General features: G+C 44.6%; 1 protein-coding gene across 1 annotated transcript in view; it reads right to left on the bottom strand.

Moving 5' to 3' along the window:
• CBX5 (chromobox homolog 5) overlaps window positions 1-12,392 on the bottom strand; it is a 56,976-nt gene that overhangs the window by 22,602 nt on the left and 21,982 nt on the right. The window contains exon 2 of the mRNA XM_011930685.1: window positions 4,310-4,488. Within this exon, the coding sequence (XP_011786075.1) occupies window positions 4,310-4,446 (137 nt within the window). The 5' untranslated portion in view covers window positions 4,447-4,488. The remainder of the gene's footprint in view (window positions 1-4,309; window positions 4,489-12,392) is intronic.

Below are 12,392 nucleotides of genomic sequence, written 5' to 3'. Positions count from 1 at the left end.
TTTTTTGAGATGGGGTCTGGCTCTGTCGCCCAGGTTGGAGTTCGGTGGTGCGATCTCGGCTCACTGCAAGCTCCGCCTCCCAGGTTCATGCCATTCTCCTACCTCAGCCTCTGGAGTAGCTGGGGCTTACAGGCGCCCGCCACCATGCCCAGCTAATTTTTTTGTATTTTTAGTAGCAACAAGGTTTCACCATGTTATCCAAGATGGTCTTGATTTCCTGACCTCGTGATCCGCCCGCCTCGACCTCCCAAAGTGCTGGGATTACAGGCATGAGCCACGGCGCCCAGCCTATTTTTTATTATTTTTTGAGATGGAGTTTTCTAGGCTGGAGTGCAATGGCGCAATCTCGCCTCACTGCAACCTCCGCCTCCTGGGTTCAAGTGATTCTCCTGCCCCAGCATCCCGGGTACCCACCACCACACCCAGCTAATTTCACCCAACATGGGGCTTCCTCATGTTGACCAGGCTGGTCTCGAACTCCTGACCTCAACTGATCTGCCTGTCTTGGCCTCCCAAAGTGCTGGGATTACAGGCGTCAGCCACTGCGCCTGGCCTTTGTTTATTTTAAATAAGGTTTCTTGCTGGGCGCGGTGGCTCACGCCTATAATCCCAGCACTTTGGAAGGTCGATTCAGGCAGATCATCTGAGGTCGGGAGTTTGAGACCAGCCTGACCAACATGGTGAAACCCCATCTCTACTAAAAATACTAAATGAGCCAGGCATAGTGGCGCCTTCCTGTAATCTCAACTACTCGGGAGGTTGAGGCGGGAGAATCACTTGAACCCGGGAGGCAGAAGGTTGTGGTGAGCTGAGTTCGAGCCATTGCACTCCAGCCTGGGCAACAAGAGTGAAATTCCATCTCAAAAAAAAATAATAAGGTTTCTTCAGATGGGAATGATTTGAACACATGCCCTAATAACCTGACTCAAGTAGAAAGCAGAAAGATGGAAAAATCTGAGCTATTTACTCTCGACCTAAACAAGTTTCTACAAAAGGAACACAATATTGAGACAAAATTTATTTCTAAATCATTTGAGCTAACATGGGGAAGCTTCTCCTTTATATCCCTTCTCTCAGCAGAAAAAAAAATTCCTCAGCCGGGCACGGTGGCTCACGTCTCTAATCCCAGCACTTTGGGAGGTGGAAGCAGGTGGATGACCTGAGGTCAGGAGTTTGAGACCAGCCTGGCCAACATGGTGAAACCCCATCTCTACTAAAAATACAAAAATTAGATGGGCGTGGTGGCAGGCACCTGTAATCCCATCTAATCGGAAGGCTGAGGCAGGAGAATCGTTTGAACCCGGGAGAGGGAGGTTACAGGGAGCCGAGATCACGCCATTGCACTCTAGCCTGGGCAATAAGAGCGAAACTCCTGTCTCAAAAAAAAAAAGTTGGCTGGGCGTGGTGGCTCACACCTGTAATCCCAGCACTTTGGGAGGCCGAGGCAGGCAGATCACGAGGTCAGGAGATCGAGACCATCCTGGCGAACACGGTGAAACCCCGTCTCTACTAAAAATACAAAAAAATTAGCCGGGCCTAGTGGCGGGCGCCTATAGTCCCAGGTTCTAGGGAGGCTGAGGCAGGAGAATGGCATGAACCTGGGAGGTGGCGGAGCTTGCAGTGGGCTGAGATGGCGCCACTGCACTTCAGCCTGGGTGACAGAGCGAGACTCCATCTCAAAAAAAAAAAAAAAAAAAAGTCAAGAAAAAAAATTCCTCACACAGTAACTTTCCCCAAAACCCACATACCACATAGTTTACCATTCCAGAGGAAATTAACATTGAAAGGTGTACCAACACTATAACACAAGCCAAATAGACTTGGGGGTTGGGAGGAGTCTATTGAAAGCTAGGAAAGCCAGTCCTATAAGGGGATTATCCCTTTTCCTAACACTTTGGCACTGCTGCTTCTACTTCGGCTTCCACCCAAAAGACAACATAGTATGATTTAAAAAGAGCCTGGGTTGGCCAGGGACAGTGATTCACACCTATAATCCCAGCACTTCGAGAGGCCAAGGAAGGCAGACTGCTTGAACCCAAGAGTGCGAGACCAGCCTGGGTAACACAGTGAGACCCTGTCTCTATTTTAAAGATAAAAATGTGTAAAAATTTAAATTAAAAAAAATTAAAGTTTTTGAAGAGGCAGGGTCTTGCTATGTTAACCAGACAGGAGTGCAGTGGCTATTCATAGGCCTGATCTCACTAATGCTCTGAGTTCTGACCTGCTCTGGTTCACTCCTCCTTAGGCAACCTGGTGGTCCCTCACTCCTGGGAGGTCACTATATTGATGCCAAACTTTTTTTTTTTTTTTTTTTTGAGATGGAGTCTCGCTCTGTCGCCCAGGCTGGAGTGCAGTGGCCGGATCTCAGCTCACTGCAAGCTCCGCCTCCCGGGTTTACGCCATTCTCCTGCCTCAGCCTCCCGAGTAGCTGGGACTACAGGAGCCAGCCACCTCGCCCAGCTAGCTTTTTTTTTGTATTTTTTTTAGTAGAGACGGGGTTTCACCGTGTTAGCCAGGATGGTCTCAAACTCCTGACCTCGTGATCCGCCCGTCTCGGCCTCCCAAAGTGCTGGGATTACAGGCTTGAGCCACCGCGTCCAACCATTGATGCCAAACTTAATGCAGACACCTGATCCATTTAGTGCACTATAGCCCAGAACTCCTGGACTCAAGCAATCCTCCCACTTCAGCCTCCCTAGTAGCTGGGACTACAGGTACACACCACCACACCTGGACTCTAAATGCTTTTATGAGAATCAAAAGAAGCACGAGAGGTAGAATCTGATCACTGTCTAGCACAAAGTAGGCATTCAGTTATAGACAATGCTGATTTGTTCCAGTCTTTTATGAAATCCAGGGCATTTCTGAAAAAGGACCAATGTTTAACTTGTCTACCCCAAACCTTATCTTTCCCCCTTTCATCTATGGTACGGTACCAGTAGCTCAATGACAGAGAAAGAGTTTCAAGTATCTTTCAAACACCCCAAATATTTCCAGTGGTGATTCAATGGGACCAATAAACATCTTCAAAATCTTCAGGTGTTACTTTAGTTCCTATCTGTTAGTGCTCTAGACGTCTCTCAAACTCAACAGTTCTCATCACTGGTGGAAGCTGTGATACCACCCCTCTCTAGAAAGAGGGCATCTTCTGATTGTTGTGCTACCCATACTTGCACTCTGGGTGCTAGAGATGCTAAGCATCCTGCAAAATGCGTGAATGATCCCACCTACAACGCCAATAATTCTCCAGATGAGAAACTTTGATCATGTAATGAAATAACCTCCCGTATGTTTCAAAGGTTCTTGACACATAGCCTTTATCCAAAAGTATTGGTAAACCACTGTATCTTTCAGTGTATTTAGGTCCTATACTGCAGAGCTGTGCCATCCAATATGGTAACCACTAGCCACATCTGCCTATTTGAAATGCAGCTAGTTTGAACGGAGATGCACTATAAAGTGTAAAACATATCCCAGATTTTCAAGTCTTAGCACACACACAAAAAAAATTTCATTAATAATTTTTGTACTGATTAACGCTAAAATAGTATTTTTCATATACTAGGTTAAATAAAATATTATTAAAATTAATTTCACAGCCGGGCATGGTGGCTCACACCTGTAATCCCAGCACTTTGGGAGGCCAAGGCAGGTGGCTCACTTGAGCCTGGAAGTTCCAGACCAGCCTGAGCAACATGGCAAAACCCTGCCTCTACTAAAAACAGTCACCCAGGCTGGAGTGCAGTGGCGCAATCCTGGCTCACTGCAACCTCTGCCTCCTGAGTTCAAGCGATTCTCCCACCTCAGCCTCCCCAGTAGCTAATTTTTTAATTTTTAGTAGATGGGGTTTTACCATGTTGGCCAGGCGGGTCTCAAACTCCTGACCTCAGGTGATCCGCCCGCCTCAGCCTCCCAAAGTGCTGAGATTAGAGTACGAGCCACCTGCCTGGCCTTATAAGCACTACTGTTTATCTTTATTTCACTGAGGAGATAAAATGATTAAGGAAATTAGCCAAGGCTATCCAGTTTGTATCATAAGTGATGGAGTTAGAATCTAGATCCAGGCAATCTGACTCCCTAGTCTGGGCTCCTAACCAATTCATTATACTGCCTTTCAAAAGCAGTATCATTAGCACATAAGCTCCGCAAGCGGGGAGATTTTGTTTTGTTTACTGCTGTGTCTTCTAACTCTTAGGAAGAGTGCGGGAGGGGGAAGAAAAAGACAAAGATGCTCGTGATTCCTAAGGAAATAAACCAAAGGTATCTATCTCTACAGAGTACCAAAGCCTGGGGAAAAAAAGGAACTTACTCAGAAAAGCCTTTCCACTTCAGTAGATATTCCACTTGTCCCTTAACTACACGCCTGTCTAGCACCTTCTCCACAACGTACTCCTCCTCATCCTCTGAAGAAGAACTGTCAGCTGTCCGCTTGGTTTTCTTTCCCATGTCGCACACCGTTCCACCAGAAAGACTAAGGCCACTGGGTCCCTGTAAAGGCAAAGGACAAAATGGTTAGAATCCATGTGAAGAGTTAAAACACTTTGTCTCTTCTTGATGGGATGAAAAGGGGATAACACCAAGTTGCCATGTGCCCTGCTCTTGAGTCTCAAATCATTCTACAAATGAGTCCTAAGAATTTAATTTAAAAATGAGTCAGTCTTCACTTCCTCAGCTACAACCTTCTCTTCGGCTAAAGAGACCAAAATTATTAGAAGGCACAACTGTCTAACTCTTCTATTCCAGATTCCAAAAGACAAGTAGTGTGGTATGTTATTCCTGGCTATGTTTATAGCTATTTACAAGCCAGGAACTCAAACAGAAATGTGCAAAATCTTCAGTTAAATGAACCAAGATACAATTAAAACCTTTTTCTCCAAGGTGAATAAGGGTCTTTATAAAAATGAAAAAAGAAAAGCCACTAAAATATGAGTTTTCTGTGCTCTGAGCATCTTGCCCAATCTCTTACCAGCACAAAAAAGGCTTGCTCAGGCATCTTTCACCACATTTTCAGTGACTTGGTACATTTCCCTTAAACAAATTGAGCTTGTCCCTTCAGAGTATCCATCAGCTCACAAAAGCAAGGCTGACATCTCAAACACACTAAGCTTCCTTTTTAGAAAGCTAATTTGGGGATGGGAGGGAGGCAGAAAGGAGAAAAAAATTTTCAGTCCTAAAATTCAAAATTAGTCACTAGATTGTTCAGTAATTCCCAAGATGTAACTAATCCAAATAGTTAAGAAGGTACCTCTCCTCTTAACTGAAGTTGACTCAGGGCCAAAGGAAGAGGAGGAGGAAAAAGAAGTCTGGCCCCAGACTCAGCACCAACATGAAGCCTCCTCAAAATACAGAGGAACCATTCATAGGCCCAAGGAAAGCTGAAGCAAGGAAACACAAATGGAAATTGAGTTAAGCTCAGAAATATGCACACCAGGGGGTACTCAACAGAGAATCTAGTTTTAAAAATTCCCATGTTGTTGTTCCACAATCATTTTTAAGAATTCTTCCTTAACCATGCTAAATGGCGCCTACAGTCTGGATTACAGAGTAGCAGAAATTGTTTTCTTAGCTGAACTCCATTATTGTTTTCCTGTAATCTTTAAAGATGTTTATCAGCACCCTCTAAATATTTCCACCCTGACCAGAAAACCACTGGGTCAGGGAGGGCCAACTACTAATCTCAGAATGATGTTCAAGTCACATAAAAAGTGGCAATTATCAATTCACTTCAAATTAGCAAAATTTTAAAAATTATTACAAGAATATATAGTTGGAAACCATATCCCCAGAACTTATTAGCAATAGGTCTGCCCACCTAAAATACTGCCTATACTCATTACTGCCCTATAAGACTAAGTTTTTATTAAAATACTCTATTTGGAAGAGGTAGTAGGAAAATGTAGGTGCGGGGGGGTTAAAATAATTTTTCCATGAATTTAAAAGAGTCCTAAGCTTCAAGAAAATATTTTATGTGGTTTATTTAAAATGAAACAGCCTCCAACCTCACCAGAGACAGGAAATGTCATATTCCAGGGAGAGTACCCCACCCCCACCCCCACTCACCTTGGAATTTCCGGGAGCTGAGCAGTTTAGGTCAGAGCGCTGGGGTTAAAACCAGCCCCATGCTAGATGCATGCAGTTAAGCATTGTGGCTATGGCCTCCCCTGCCTCACCAGCAAAAACAAGGATTTACATGTGTTCTTCATTTTGAGGGAGAGAAAAGGAAAATCTCCCTTTATACCTTCATGCAGAAGAGAAGCCCCAAAGGTAGAAAATGAATGGGGGTTCCCTCCTTTACCTACCGGATCGCCCCAGTTCTTTCTTTCCCTCTGGGCTAACAGGAGGGGCCTCCCCTCCCAGGTCTGGGTCTTGGCGGGCTGGCAGCTCCCCCGCCCCCACCCAGCTGCCTGGGCGCCACTGCGCAGCTGTCCCAGTCCGTTGCCATAGCAACTGGCAGCAGTACTACACTAAGGGGGAGAAGCAAATGGAAAAGTTAAAAGGCTTAACTTTCCTTTTCAGTGAAGACTGGGTGGAGAAGTTGGAAGGTACCTCTCTTGGCCTCAAGGCTAAGGCATTCAGAGCTCAAGGGAATTACTTCTTAGGTTTTAAATCCAGTATTTATGCTTATTCCTCTAACAGCACTGTAAATTAATCAATAGCATTTTAAGATCATCTAACAAGATTACAGCTCAACTGAAGGGGGGAGGGGAAAGGCTCGATCCTTCTACAACACGATCAGTACAAACCACCCATCACTTAATACAGCCCACCAGAGCACTTCGGGCAACCCCATTTTACCATCTGTCACAGAAGTTAATTAAAATTGCTTGAGGGGAAAAATAACAGGAAACAGGGGAAGGGAAGTATTTTAAAGACACTATATAACTTTCCTTCTTTGGGGTGACTACTAGAGACAAAATCCAAAGACATGAAGCACTACCAAAACACCAACCAAAAAAAAAAAAAACAAAAAAACTTTTAACTAAAATTACAGGTGGAGGGCTAGGCACAGCGGCTCATGCCTGCAATCCCAGAACTTTGGGAGGCCGGGGCAGGGCAATCATTTGAGGTCAGGTGTTCGAGACTAGCCCGACCAACATGGTGAAACCCCGTCTCTACTAAAAATACAAAAAAATTAACCAGGCACGGTGGCAGGCGCATACAGTCCCAGCTACTCAGGGGGCTGAGGGAGGAGAATCGCTTGAACTCGGGACGTGGAGGTTGCAGTGAGCCAATATCGCGCCACTGCACTCCAGCCTTGGTGACAAGAGTGAGACTGTCTCAAAAAAATAAAATAAAATAAATTTAGGTGGAAAAAAATTCCTAAGAAGTTTAAAAAAAAAAAGAGGAGAGCGGTTCTGCCACAACCTAATGGTTGATAAATTAAAACCACTTCTAGGCTGTTCTATGTTATGAAACAGATTTTTAAATAATTTTTCATCACCTGATACATTATTAATGTACAACTCTCTGTATCAGTATGTCCCAATACTTGAGAAAAGGAGTACTGGGATAAATAAAAAAGACATACAGAGACTTGAAATACTATAAGTTTTCCATTCTTCTGGCTCTAAAGAACATTTTTGAGAGCTTCAAAACTACTCTGCTTTATAGATATGGGAACTTTAAAGCCAGAAGTGGCTGCCATAGGAGAGTAAGAAAACGGGATAATCAAAAGCAAAGAACTCAGTTGAGCCAAGCACGGTGGCCCACACCTGTAATCCCAGCACTTTGGGAAGCCGAAGCGGACGGATTACCGGAGGTCAGGAGTTCGAGACCAGCCTAACCAACATGGTGAAACCCCATCTCTACTAAAAATACAAAAATTGGCCAGGCATAGTAGCACATGCCTGTAATCACAGCTACTTGGGAGGCTAAGGCAGGAGAAGCGCTTGAACCTGGGAGGCAGAGGTTGCAGTGAGCCGAGATTGCGCAACTGCACTCCAGCCTTGGCAACAAGAGCGAAACTCTGTCTCAAAAAAAATAAATAAATAAATAAGAAAGAACGCAGTTGAGAAGAAGCATAGAATGGTGACTACTTTGGCTGTCAAACAGAAGAAACCACAGGGTGTAAGACCAAAGGAGAACTTTTTTTTTCTTTTTTTTTTTTTTGAGACGGAGTCTCGCTCTGTCACCAGGCTAGAGTGCTGTGGCGCGATCTCGGCTCACTGCAACCTCCAGCTCCCCGGCTCAAGGGATTCTCTTGCCTTAGCCTCCCAAGTAGCTGGGATTACAGGCATGTGCCACCACGCCCAGCTAATTTTTGTTATTTTTAGTACAGATGGGGTTTCATCACATTGGCCAGGATGGTCTTGATTTCTTGATCTTGTGATCCGCCTGCCTCGGCCTCCCAAAGTGCTGGGATTACAGGCATGAGCCACTGCACCCGTCCAGAAATTTTTTAATTACAAAAGATTTCCTCAAATTGGAATGGATCATCAGCAAACCTCCGATTAAAAACTGCATTTTTCAACTCTTCTTACCTTTTGTTTTAAACTTTTCATAATTAAGGGATATGAAAACAATACCAAACACTGAAACAGGATCCTGACTCTGATTAACTTGCCATGTGTGATCTTGAGTAAATAAATTTTCCATCTAACCCCGGCATCATTTAAACAGGCTAAATAAATCTGTACTACCCGCCCTACCTACCTCCTAGGGAAAAAGTGAGTTTATGTTGAAACCAAAGATCTATTAAATCCCCCAAAGAGAACCTTCTGTAAAAATATGTCAGGGCTGAATACAACAGCAGAAGAAAATATGTGACCTTCCAAATTCCTAAGCTAGTAAACCAAATCACATGCAGTAACTCCTGCAGCTCAACACATTAGTAGATAGCAAGAAAATGAGGAACAGTGTCTTTGTTAACTAGGCACTAGAAAACGAATAAACCTTCAGAGAACAGGGTAGGTATGTTCTCTCTCAAGGGCAAAATACTTATTCCTTAAAACTCAAACAAACTTTAAAGATGGCAGAACGAAAAGACTAATAGTAACTCTGTGAAGGAATAAGGAACAGGAAAGAATGACAGCAATACTAACATTTTGGTGAAATCGTTCAGAGAAAGAAAAGTGAATTTAAAGAGGAAAGAGACAAAAATATTCTGGTGTCCACCCCTCCCCACAAAACATCAGGAAATAAAGATTGAGTTCAATTCCCTCCTTTCCACCCTTAAGAACTGCCTAAAGGGCACATGGGCTGAGGTCCTTTTCTTTTTGGGAAATGGGTTTTGTAACCACTGACAAATCAAATTAGGCCTGATGCCAGGAGTCAGAGTCCAACCATAATATTCTTTAAAGGATGGCATGCAATTGTCTTGTAAATCTCCTGGACAGTCACAGATCAGAAGCTGGCAAGGATGACGACATACTTCTGGTGGAATGTGTCGTATCTTAACCTTGAAGTTACAGATCTGCTCAGGAGCAGCAGTAAGAAATGAGAAATGCACTCAGACATCGGAGGGGACATAATTCTCTTTTAGACAGTGCGACCCAGAGTATTAGGGTCAAATGAAACACAAAGCCAGTCAAACAGTTTAAGGGCTAGAGCCTGGACCAGATAAAGCATCAAGACTGGTGGTTCACACTGAGCTTAGGGGGAGGGAGCTTTCTAGCATGAGAAATGAGACACGGTTGGCAGGATGATGGAGTGATTAGGGTAGAATCCCCATACGATGACAGAGGAAAAGAAGATGAGCCTCTGAACACAACCTTATCCTTGTGGAAATCTCCAAGGGAAAGGGTGAGCAGCTTCTCAAATTTCTAGAGTCTTTCAGGAATAATTGCTCTCAGCCTTCTCTCTTAAATATAGATAGGAACTATCTGGTAAAGCTACCCAGTAACTATAGATAAATCACAGCACCTAAGGCCCATAGAGATGAGAAAAGAGGCTGGGTGCGGTGGCTCACGCCTGTAATCCCAGCACTTTGGGAGGCTGAGGCAGGCAGATCTCCTGAGGTCAGGAGTTCCAGACCAACCTGGCCAACATGGTGAAACCCTGTCTCTACTAAAAATACAAAAATTAGCCAGGCATTGTAGCAGGCACCTGTAATCCCCGCTACTCGAGAAGTTGAGGCAGGAGAATCGCTTGAACCCAGAAGGTGGAGGTTGCAGTGAGCCAAGATTGAGCCATTGCACTCCAGCCTGGGCAACAAGGGCGAAACTTCGTCTCAAAAACAAAAAAAAAATTCAGCCCCCAGTAATTACAGAGAGGGCATCACAAGCAAGCTAAGGCAACCCAGAAAAACAAGAGGTAGGCCGGGCACAGTGGCTCCTGCCTATAATCCCAGCACTGTGGGAGGCGGAGGCAGGTGGATCATGAGGTCAGGAGTTCAAGACCAGCCTGGTCAATATGGTGAAACCCCGTCTGTACTAAAGACAACAAAAATTAGTCAGGCGTGGTGTAATCCCAGCTACACAGGAGGCTGAGGCAGTTATGCACCTGTAATCCCAGCTACTCAGAAGGCTGAGGCAGGAGAATCGCTTAAAATGGGAGACGGAGGTTGCAGTGAGCTGAGATGGCACCACTGCACTCCAGCCTGGACAACAGGGCAAGACTCCATCTCAAAAAAAAAAAAAAAGGCTGGGCACAGTGTCTCACGCTTGTAATCCCAACACTTTGGGAGGCCGAGGCGGGTGAATCATGGGGTCAGGAGATCAAGACCATCCTGGCTAACACGGTGAAACCCCGTCTCTACTAAAAATACAAAAAATTAGCCGGGTGTGATGGCAGGAACCTGTAGTCCCAGTTACTCCAGAGGCTGAGGCAAGAGAATGGCATGAACCTAGGAGGTGGAGCTTGCAGTGAGCCGAGATCGCACCACTGTACTCCAGCCTGGGCGACAGTACGAGACTCCGTCTCAATTAAGAAACAACAAAAAAAAGAGGTAATGGTTAGCCCTTGGCATTGACCATTTAATCCTGGAACAACCTACACAGGGTCCCTGGTATCTGTCTGCTTTGTCCAGTTCAGGCTCTACTCTCATCCCTCCAGTCATTTCTTTTTTGAGACAGGGTCTCGTTCTGTTGTTCAGGCTGTAGTGCAGTGACGCGGACAGTTCATTGCAGCCTCAAACTCCTGGGCTCAAGCAATCCTCTCACCTCAGCCTCCTGAGTAGCTGAGACCACAGGGGCACACCACCATGCCTGGCTACATTTTTTTATTTTTTTGGTGAGATGCAGTCTCACTGTGTTGCCCAAGCTGGTCTCAAACTCCTGGGCTGAAGCAATCCTCCTGCCTTACCCCTACAAAGCAGTCACTACCTCTCAATACCAATTCCGGTGGCTTTTCTTACATCTTGTTATAGCCATTTAATTTTAATCACCACTTATGAGCAAAAGTACACATAATTCTAGATCTTTCACTAAGCTTTCTTTTTATTAAGAATGAAAGCACAGTGGCTCACGCCTGTAATCCCAGCACTTTGGGAGGCCAAGGCGGGCGGATCACCTGAGGTCGGGAGTTTGAGACCAGGCTGGCCAACATGGCGAAACCCCGTCTCTACTAAAAATACAAAAATTAGCCAAGCGTGATGGCAGGTGCCTGTAATCCCAGCTACTGGGGAGGCTGAGGTAGGAGAATCGCTTGAACCTGGGAAGTGGAGTTTCTGTGAGCCAAGATCGCGCCATTGCACTCTAGCCTGGGAGACAAGAGTGAAACTCCGTCTCAAAAAAAAAAGAAAAAAAGAAAGAAAAAGAAAGCCAATTGGTAAGCTACCTCGCTGAACTACCCACTGAATTATTTAAAGATGGTAATCAAACCAAATGTCAAGACGCATAATCAATGTGCTCTCCATTTTAGAGTTTCAACATAAATTCTATAAGCCCCCTAACAAGGCAAAATCCTTTAGGAAGTAAGCCAGGGTTAAAGAGCAGAGGAGAGTACATATGCAAAGCTCTCTATCACATGGATTAATTAAATATGCCATTGATGAGTGGTTGCAGTTGCCCCAGACTTGTGAAATTCCCACTTTTCCTTAAGGTCCTTAGGGAGACAATGCCTTAGGTGAAGATTAAATTGTCAGCTACAGCAGTCTTCAAGGCATCCTCTATATAGCCTTATTGCAGCAAATAAAACAGATGAAAACAAACCAAACTTACAGAAACATTTTAATCTGCTCTATGTTCCTTGCTCTTTATGGAGCTTGAAGTACTGATGGTCTTAGGTATCTAACACAAACAGCATAAAACTAAAATATCCTCTATAAAGATGTTTTCTTGCAGTGGATTTATGATTTCTAAAGTATTAGCCAAGTGGCATTTTAACAAAAACATAGCATAGAGATTCACATTACAGCTTTCCTGGCTGTCTCAGGTTTTGTTAAATGGGCTGATAACTATCACTCCACCTCCACCAAAAAGCCCATGAGCACCCAATTCAAGAGGAGTTAAAAG

Source organism: Colobus angolensis, unplaced genomic scaffold, assembly GCF_000951035.1.
Source record: "Colobus angolensis palliatus isolate OR3802 unplaced genomic scaffold, Cang.pa_1.0 Scaffold87, whole genome shotgun sequence".
Taxonomy (NCBI): domain Eukaryota; kingdom Metazoa; phylum Chordata; class Mammalia; order Primates; family Cercopithecidae; genus Colobus; species Colobus angolensis.
This window is presented reverse-complemented; position numbering and strand designations above follow the sequence as displayed.